General features: G+C 47.6%; 1 protein-coding gene across 1 annotated transcript; it reads right to left on the bottom strand.

The window, feature by feature from the left end:
• Positions 1-1,670: 1,670 nt before the first annotated feature.
• On the bottom strand, positions 1,671-8,166 carry LOC136536287 (long-chain-alcohol oxidase FAO1-like). Its single transcript, XM_066528633.1, has 3 exons — positions 7,744-8,166; positions 5,781-6,056; positions 1,671-3,616 (listed from the first exon to the last, which is right to left on the bottom strand). The coding sequence occupies exons 1-3, from the start codon at positions 8,032-8,034 to the stop codon at positions 1,859-1,861; spliced, it is 2,325 nt and encodes a 774-aa protein (XP_066384730.1). The 5' UTR covers positions 8,035-8,166; the 3' UTR covers positions 1,671-1,858.
• Positions 8,167-9,773: the final 1,607 nt, after the last annotated feature.

Below are 9,773 nucleotides of genomic sequence, written 5' to 3'. Positions count from 1 at the left end.
GGGTCGCTGATGACCGTCTTGTCTTGAGGAGCTGAGGACCACGATCCCAGTTGTCGGGGTCAGGGCTTACTGCCAGCCTGGATGGCGTCGATATCGTGGCCTTCGTCGTGGATCCCATCCAGTAGTGGGTGGGACCGTATAGCCATATCACCGAGCCATGTCTGGTCGGTGGTCTTCGTACCCGTCATCACTGCTTTGAGGCAGTGTTGTCTTATCCATGCGGCGTAGCATAGGGTTGGTGCCTGACCGTGCTGAGGTGACTGCTGTCCCCTTGATCCTTGCGGGGTCAATACGGCGTGCTCGTTTTTGTCAGAGCTGGAGCACTTAGCTGGACACGACCTCTCCCTATCTCTTCCGATGGTCGCAATGGGGAGAGTTCGTGTGCTTTGTGAACGCCGCGTAGCTAGGGGTGGAGGAAGAGGTCATGGTTGACTGGGCCTCGGTCGTTCAGGCCTTCGCCAGCTAGCACATTGCAGGCCTCGTGGCCTGCTATCTAATCGATGCCTTGAGACACCTCGAGGTTATAACCCCGACACTTCCTAATCCTGGAAACAATTGTTTTCATCTTTAACACAAATATATGCTTCAAAAAAATATTTAGCTCTAGGAAAATAGAAAAATATTTATAAAAATCTAGAAAATTCCCAAAACCTTATAATTGATATAATGTATTGAAAATTTTTGCAACAAAAAATAATATGCGACCAGCATGAATACATAAATGCATTTAGCATTAATGTATGTTGCATTCATGTTGGTTATATCTCACATTTTTGTCATGCAAAGTGTTTAAAACATGTTTATACATCAATTAGAATGTTTTGAGAATTTTCTAGTTTTTTTTATTTTTTCCACCTAGAACTAAAACCCATTCTTGAAGTTTTTAAAGATGTATTTACAAGCTCTATATATTTTGTTTGGATTTTTTGTAACTTAACCTATCTCTAGATTTTTTTTTTCAGAATTTTAAATCTTAGAGGCATTTTCTATGGTTTAAAAACCTTATCAAGTATTTATCGATTTTTGTAACTAAAAAACAAAAATGCCTTCAAAGCTACTCCAAACTGGGGTATAAAGGAAATTTAAACAGTTTTGAGTGTTCAAAGATAATATGTTTAGTTTTGGAGTTTGACGGAAAAAAACTAATTACAGCAATAGTTGATAGAGCAAGAATGGACTTTCTCCGCCTGCTTTTTTTAGCAAAATTTCCGCCTGCTTGTTGATATGCGGAGACGAGTTACTTGTTTGGATTGAGGAACGCACCAATCCAGAATCACCCGAACCTAGATTATTTGTTTGGTTTGCAATTCGAGTTGATCCGGTCTGGTACCAACCAGTCCTCCGTAGTGTTCCTGCTAGCGTAAGTTTGCTGGACCGACTTATTCCTCAAAAAAGTGTCGGACGACGCGGCTCCGACCTGTGACGGACGAAATAATTCCCGATACGGCATGACCCATCCATGCGTTTGCGACTTTTTTTTTTGTTTTTTGAGCAAATGCGTTTGCGACCTGGGCATGTTTCGCTGGCACGAGCGCGAGGATGCACATGCGGGCGCCCAAATTGGGCCTAATGGGCCATGCAACACGGCGGATGCCGCTGTATATATAATATAGCCTGCACACCTGCAGTGCAGTGTAGCTGTGAATTAGTAGAACCGGGCAAACGGCGGCTGCAAGAAAGGTGATACACATTACAATAAACAGCCGTATGCATAATAGACAATCTTCACCAGGAAACAAACCGTATTGTGATTCGCGAACCATTTGCACAATACTTAGTATAGACGCTATCGCCACACTCGATTAACCAGAACACATACATGTTGCACACACATCGCCCGGCGCGTCTGGATCATAAGCTACTGTCCCTTGCCCTGCGCCAGGGTCTCGGCGATGCCCTTGGAGAGGCAGAAGGCGATGGACTGAATGGTGATCATGGGGTTCACGCCCACCGCGGTGGGCAGCAGGCTGCCGTCGCACACGTACAGCCCCTCCGCCTCCCAGCTCTCGCCGCGGCCATCCACGGCGCCGTCTTTAGGGCTGGACCCCATACGGCAGCTGCCCATCTGGTGCGCCGAGCAATGGAGCGCCCACTTGTCAGTCCTCGAGTGCATGGGCCCCTTCTCGATGGTCACCTCGTCCAGGAACGCCTCGAGGTCCTCGTCGCGGAGGCCCTTGCACCGCAGCCGGAGCCCGTCACTGCGGTGGGTGCCGACCTCGGCGGCCCCCGCCGCCACCAGGATGCGCAGCGCGCGGCGTAGGCCGCTGCGGAGCTCCTCGGTGTCCTCGCGGCTCGGGGTGAAGCGCACGCGTCCTTCGCCGTCCACGAACCCGACGCCGCGGTCGCGGACCAGCGCAAAGGCGTGCGCTGTGCGGGAGTACCGGCGCATGCGCTCCTTCATGTCGCGGCCGGACTCCCACGGCACCATGGCGGCGAAGGCGCCCGGCCCTAGCGCCGGCGTCTCGATGATGGTGCGCTCCGTGACGCGGTGCATGCTGGTGATGATGCCGCCCTCGAAGCACTTGCCAGGGAGCGGGGGGTCCTGCTTGTTCTCCGGGAAGTAACCCCACGCCATGGAGACCGGGTGGAGGTGGAGGTTGCTGCCGATGTGCCGGTTCTTGAGCCCGCTATTGCGTAGCAGCTGCGGCGTCATCAGCGCCCCGCACGCCGCGATCGAAACCTTGGCCTCGATGCGCAGCTTCTTGGTGACGCCGTTGCTCGCGCACGTCGCCACCAGGCCCACGCACTTCTTGCCCCGCCCGCTCCCACTGCTGCGGTTCTTCTCGAAGACGAAGTGCTCGGCCTTGCAGCCGGTCAGGATGACCGCGCCGCGCGCGACGGCGTCCACGAGCCACGTCGTGTCGGTGCCGCGCTTGTCTCCAGTCGGGCAACCGAAGTTGCAGCTCCCGCAGAAGTGACCATCCGACGAGTTACGCGGCACGGCGTCGGCGCACAGCCCGAGAGCCTCACATCCGCGCCGGACCACCTTGTTCTGAAACCCCTCCTCCCGGCACGCGTCGGTCACGGCGAGCCGGGCGCACACCGCGTCCATGGCCTGCACGTACCCGGGGCTCGCGAACACCGGGAGCCCGTGCTCACGCGCCCACTCCTGGGTCACCTCCTTCGGCGTGCGGATGCTCGCCGACCAGTTCACCGCCGAGCCGCCGCCGACTGTGGCGCCAGTGAAGATCATCGTGGTCACGTTGGACGTGCAGAAGATGCCGCCCCGCTCGAAGAGGCGCTCCATGGACGGGCCCTCGATCGAGCTGTAGTCCTCAGCGGTGAAGTAGTCGCCTTTCTCGACGACCACCACCTTGTACCCCGCGAACGCGAGCACGGCCGCGGCCACGCCACCACCACAGCCTGACCCTACGATGACGGCGTCGCATTGCACTGTATGGTGGTTCGCGTCCGACGCCGCCGGCTTCACCGTGAGGCCCCTCCCCACGAGCGATCTGAGCAGCGCGTTGTCGTTCAGCAGCCGGGTCTCCACGACACCGACGTCGAGAGGCCGGGATGGCGACGGTGTCACCTCCGTCCGAGTCGGATCCTCCCGTGGCTCGTGCACGCTGTATCCTATCGCTTTCCAGTATGGATTCTCAGAGTTCTCGTTCACCTGCATGTTTAGAGGAGTTGAAGAACAGAAATTTTTGCACTGACATGTTTATTTGCCTATGATCTTGGAGATGAAAAGTGATGATTGTGATAAACATTGTATGTATTGAAGGGGAAAAAACATTCCATAGCATCAATGTTTTGCCAGGAAAAGTAAGGCCACAATTTTGTTTTCTTTTGGTGTGCAACAAATGGATGAATTTTCGGCATGCTTGTGGCTATGGTTGGTGACCTTGATGATACACGTTCTATTGTTAAACAAGCTTCCTTGATCACATCAGTTCTCCAATCAAGTTACTTGTTATAGCACTATCAGGTTACGCAAAAGAACCTGATATTTTTAATGGTCCCTTCTCATGGACCGAGACGCCTTAAATTAGTACAGTACTAGACTACTTGTGTGTTGTACTATCTCTCATGACACTTGAAATACAAAAACGTGCATGGCCAAGTAGACTGATCCTGGATAGGATCGACTGGTGCCAAAACCATGTTACATTCAGATAAACGGTCATTTTCAGTTTTCAGAACTGAATTAAGTGGTCCGAGTAAGACTTTTTAGTTTGGTATTCATAAAAAATTTAAATGCTGACAGTTGATCGGAGGATCGATTGGCCTGTCAAGAAACTGCTTATACTAGTTCGAATTGACAGGTGCCAAAACCAACTCGCATTCAGATAAGCACAGCGATTTTCAGTCTTCACAACTGAAATTGAGTGGTACGAACAAGATTTTATAGCTTGGTGTTCTGATGAAAATTTAAATGCTGACAGTTGATAGGAGGATCAGTTACCCTCTCAAGAAACTGTATGATGGTCCTGTACTACACATACAGTGAGTGGAATTGCAGCGGGTAACCACCCAAGAAAACAAAATCGACGATACTGACGGATTTCAATCAGGACGATACATTTCCTAGCTTCAGAAAGACAGAAAGCAACAGCACGGTATAGACTTCCAGATTCGTGTAAGCGTGAAAGTACTTAAATTTAGGGGCTGTTGGGATCCGGTAACTAAAATTTAGGAGGTGTCACGTGAAGGTGTCGCATGGAATGTTTGGATACTAATAAAAATCAAATTACAGAATCCATCATTACTCCATGAGATGAATTTATTAAGCCTAATTAATCCGTCATTAACACATGTTTATTGTAGCACTACATTGTCAAATCATGGACTAATTAGGCTTAAAAGATTCGTCTCGCAAATTAGTCGCAAGCTATGCAATTAGTTTCGTATTTAGTCTATATTTAATACTACATGCATGTGTCCAAACATCCGATAAGACACCTAATAAAATTTAGAAGGAGAAACCAAACACCCTCTTAACTGGAGAGAGATCAGAGACAGCTTGTACCTCTCGCAGAGCTAGTTATTATGCAATTCTAAAGCATCCAATGAGCCTGAACAGATAGTAAGGGGGTGTTTGGTTGCCCCTCCTAAATTTTAGTCACTGTCCCATCGAATGTTTGGACGCATGCATAGAGTATTAAATATAGACTAATTACATAGTTTGCGACTAATTTGCGAGATGAATCTTTTGAGCCTAATTAGTCCATAATTTGATAATGTTTTGCTATGGATTAATTAGGCTTAAAAAATTTATCTCGTAGAGTACTGATGGATTATGTAATTTATTTTTTTATTAGTATCAAACACTCTATGTAACATTCTCTCGATATAACTCCTAAATTTTAGTAGCCGAATCCAAACACACGTAGTGCCTGAATGAGCAGCGGCAAGCTACCATATAACAATAGTTTCATATCTCTGCAGTAACACTAAATGCTGTGTCGGCATGGTGTTCCCGTTTGCCGATCATCGCCATGGTGCCTGGACCATTATTCCTTATTGCTGTATTCAGATTTTAGAGAACTGATGACAAACACCGACAGTTTGGCCTAGTATCGTACTATTGCGTTCAGAATAGTGGAAAGTTGCTCGCTACTAATTGAGGTTCCAGAACCTAATCTCCTACCAATTTGTACTAGTAGCTGCCAAATTTTTATTGCGGTCAAGCTCCGATTCGCAGAAAAAACAAATCGAATACTGTTCTGACTGAAAAAACAAGCTTAAAAAGACGAATTATAAGAGAAATGAGCAGTGTGACTCGCTGACGTGCCAGCAACGAGGGGGGGGGGGGGGGGGGGGGGGGAGCAGAGTACCATGGCGTAGAAGACATAGTGGCAGAGGATCTTGACGATGGCGAAGGCGATCCGGAGCGGGAAGAGCCAGCGCACCCGGTTCCACCGCTGCAGCGCCGCCTCCCGCCGCTCCGGCGGCATGTCGGCGAACTTGCGGACGTAGGGGAAGCCGCCGCCGGCGAGGCACACGCGGCCGCACAGCAGCAGCGTGCCCACCCGCGTGCTGAGCACCCACAGCACCACCCACGCCAGGGCCACCGCCTCGCGGATGCACCGCGTCACCATCAGCTCCGCAACCTTTTGTTTGTTTGTTGTAGCAACACGATAAAAACAAACCAAAAAAATGTCATGCTGTGATTCGTTTAGATACTGGAAAGCTTTTTTCCCCTTTTTCTTCCTATGTAAATCATGCAGAAATCGAGCTGTTTTCGCACAGGCGAGACATGACATCAGTGACGGAAGCTTTTATGCTAAACTGCCTTACGTCTTTCTCACGTATATAAGTGGAAAATACATATCATAGTAGTACGAGGTGTAACGTCGATACCACAGTAGTTGTTGGCACCTACTCCTAGGCAGGAATTCAAAGTCGGGTCAGGATCAGTGAGGTGCGGCGTAACTCTTGTCGAAAAAAGACAGCAGGTAAGTGCCAGAGACCGGGACGTGTACCGGTACGAAGCCAGGATTATTAGGCCTCCTGCGTGTAAAGCTGGGGGAATCAAACCTAATTAATTCGTTATTAGCATATGTATTACTGTAGCACTTTATTATCGAATCATGTCCTAATTAGGTTTAAAAGATTCGTCTCGCAAAGTACTCGTAATCTGTGCAATTAGTTATTTTTTTAATCTATATTTAATAGACTATGTATATACTAAACGTTCGATGTGATAAGGTGTAAACTTCTGGAGGATATAAACAAGGCCTTATTTGGTTTGCTGCATAGCACTCGTACTACGCTGCGTGCAATACTTACTGTCAGCACCGAGAGCATTAACCTGCATATGCCGGGAACGGCAGAGCCTCACCAAACTTTCATTGATGAATGAACGGGAACGTGCAAGAATATGTGTTTTTTTGCGTAACTGAGGAAAAAAAATCACAGATATAATTAATTCGACTAAGCACCAAGGGCAAGGGGAAGAATCGACCGAGAAGAACGAACAGAGCTACGTTCCTCATCGGAAAAAAAAAACGAACAGTACTCCTAGGCAGGAATTCAAAGTCGGGTCAGGATCACTGAGGTGCGGCGTAACTCTTGTCGAAAAAAGACAGCAGGTACACCGCTACTTTCCCGTGCAGCGGACGGGATGTCTTGCCAATTTCAGTGCCAGAGACCGGGACCTGTACCGGTACGAAGCCAGGATTTGTAGGCTCGTGGGTGTAAAATTTCGGTGATGTCAGTGCCGTTAGGAATGTTCAGATACCAGTAAAAAAATAAATTACAGAATATGTCAACTAATTAATTCATCATTAGCACATGTATTACTTTAGCACTTTGTTATCGAATCATGACCTAATTAGGCTTAAAAGATTCGTCTCGCAAAATAGTCGTAATTTGTGTAATTAATTATTTTTTAGTCTATATTTAATAGATCATACATATATAAAACATTCGATGTGATAAAATATAAATTTTTGGAGAGCAGCTAAATATGGCCTTATTTGGTTTGCTGCATAGTACCCGTACTACGCTGCGTGCAATACTTACTGTCAGCACCTAGAGCATTAACCTGCATATGCCGGGAACGGCAGAGCCTCACCAAACTTTCAGAGATGAATGAGCGGGAACGTGCATGAATATGTTTTTTTTTTTGCGTAACACAGGAAAAAAATTCACAGATATAATTAATTTGACTAAGCACCAAGGGCAAGGGGAAAAATCGACCGAGAAGAACGAACAGTGCTACGTTCCTCATCAGAAAAAAAAACGAACAGTACGCATGTGTGACTGTTGAGTTTGATCGTGGTTTCGGTGGTTCACCTCGTCGGGGATGGTGGAGTCGGCGGCGGAGGCGAGGTAGAAGCGCTCGAGGTCCTTGCCGCCGGGGGGTCCCCCGCGGCCGGCGTCGGCGTCCGCGGGCAGCGAGGGGATGAGCGCGCCGCACATGGCGCGGAGCGCCTCCATCTGCGCCGGGTGCATCCCGTGCGTGTACCTGTCGCGCTTCCAGCCGCCGCGCAGGAGCGGGTGGCCCCTCGTCCTCCTGCCACCACCGCCGGACATCGCCGGGGCGGCAACCTTCTCCGCCCTCTCCTCGCCGCCTTGCACCGCCATTATATTGCGCGGCGCCTAGCTCGCGCTCTCGCTCGCTGCAAGAACAACGACACAGAGATATGAAGGGAGGCACTACTAGGCGGCAGGGTTCGTCTTCGGTTCGGGTAAGGCTGCTGCCTGCTTCTTGTGGCGGGCGACCTGTGATGAGCTGGGCTTGGCCCGCGTGTTTATATAGACCTCCGTCAGGCATAGCGAGAGAGAGGACGAAGAAAGAGATAGGGACGTCCATCTTTCTCCTCATTCAATACGGTTCACCTACTAACCCGGAGGAGAGGAGAAGAGGCCACGGACTCTCACGGACGCCGTCGCCGTGTGTTTGGCATGCATACTATACGAGAAGTTTTATTCGAGGGCGGAGGAGATACAGGCAGTGGGGCCCACGTGTGGCTTTTGGCAAACACAGCAAAATAATGAAGTATACACTCTCCGTCTCAAAATAATAAGCATATTTTGATCAACGACGAAAATGTCAAATAAAATAGATTTTAATTGTTTAATTTGTCTTCGTATACATTGTCATTTACTACTAAAGAATCAGATATTAACTATGAACTTTGTGTACAAATCTAATGATACGAGTTTCATGCTATAAACTTGTATATAATTTGAATCATTGTTGATCGGAATTTGTATAAATTGACTTCTCCTTGTAGAAAATATGATTATCATTTTGGAACGGGGAGAGTAGGAGGATGGTTGATCGAAGGCCGATATCATGAATTTCACATAAAAATATATGAATTGGATTATACTAGCAAATATGTTAGTGAACTGTAACAGAAAAAATCACCTTGGATAAATCAATTCCTAAATTAAAGTTGTCTTTAGTCAAACTTTTTATGTTTGACCGAATTTATAGAAAAGAACACCAAGAGTTATGACATACATTAGTATCATTAGATACACTATAAACTATATTCTGCTAATGGCCCTGTTCGACTTACCCCATATTCGGCTTGTTTGGCTTCTTTTTTCAACCGAAACAGTGTTTTTCTCTCACAACAATTCAGCCAAGTTTCAGACCGGTGAACGGGGCCATTGGCTTAAAACAACTATGAATTCAGTCATAAATATTTGTACTTTTTTTCTATGAATTCAGTCAAAAGTAGAAAAGCTTGACTTAAAACAACCATAGAAATTGATTTATTTAGGAAAGGAGTGGGTAACAGTTAATGATGTGCCAAAACTGTGTGCTACCTCAGATCGACTAGAGTGGATATATAGTCTCGTATTGTGTCTACTCCCTCCATCACAAGATAAACTGCAATTGTAGGATCAGAAGGAGATACCAATACAGGATGGCAAGTCATAAATTCAAATAGTACAGTTACTTTTTTTTGGAGAGATAGGGAGAGAGAGAGAGAGTAGTTTCGATAGTTTCGAGGCGTTTGGTGTCTAAGGTTGAAAATCAGCTACCACAATGATTATATATTAAGAAATATAATTTGCTTCATATAAGGTATTACACTGGCCGGAGAAGGTGGCCATTAATCTTGAATCCCGAAGTAACACACTGTACCCTAGTAAACACCACGACGCTATTCCTCCTGGCAAAGCAATACGCTCGCGTCACTAGTTCAGAAATCACAACGGTCCATCCAATAGCCGCTACGGTGCATGATTCGACGGAAGAGACGCTTCTATGGCGGAAGTACTAGTGACTTGCAAGGCAAAGACGAAGTTACGTCTTGTCGTTGAAGAGACGATACTGTTATACGCTTGCGTCGATGCCATTTACG

This window comes from Miscanthus floridulus, chromosome 1 (assembly GCF_019320115.1).
Source record: "Miscanthus floridulus cultivar M001 chromosome 1, ASM1932011v1, whole genome shotgun sequence".
NCBI lineage: Eukaryota > Viridiplantae > Streptophyta > Magnoliopsida > Poales > Poaceae > Miscanthus > Miscanthus floridulus.
The sequence above is the reverse complement of the archived record's forward strand: the minus strand, read 5'-3'. Positions and strand labels throughout refer to the sequence as shown.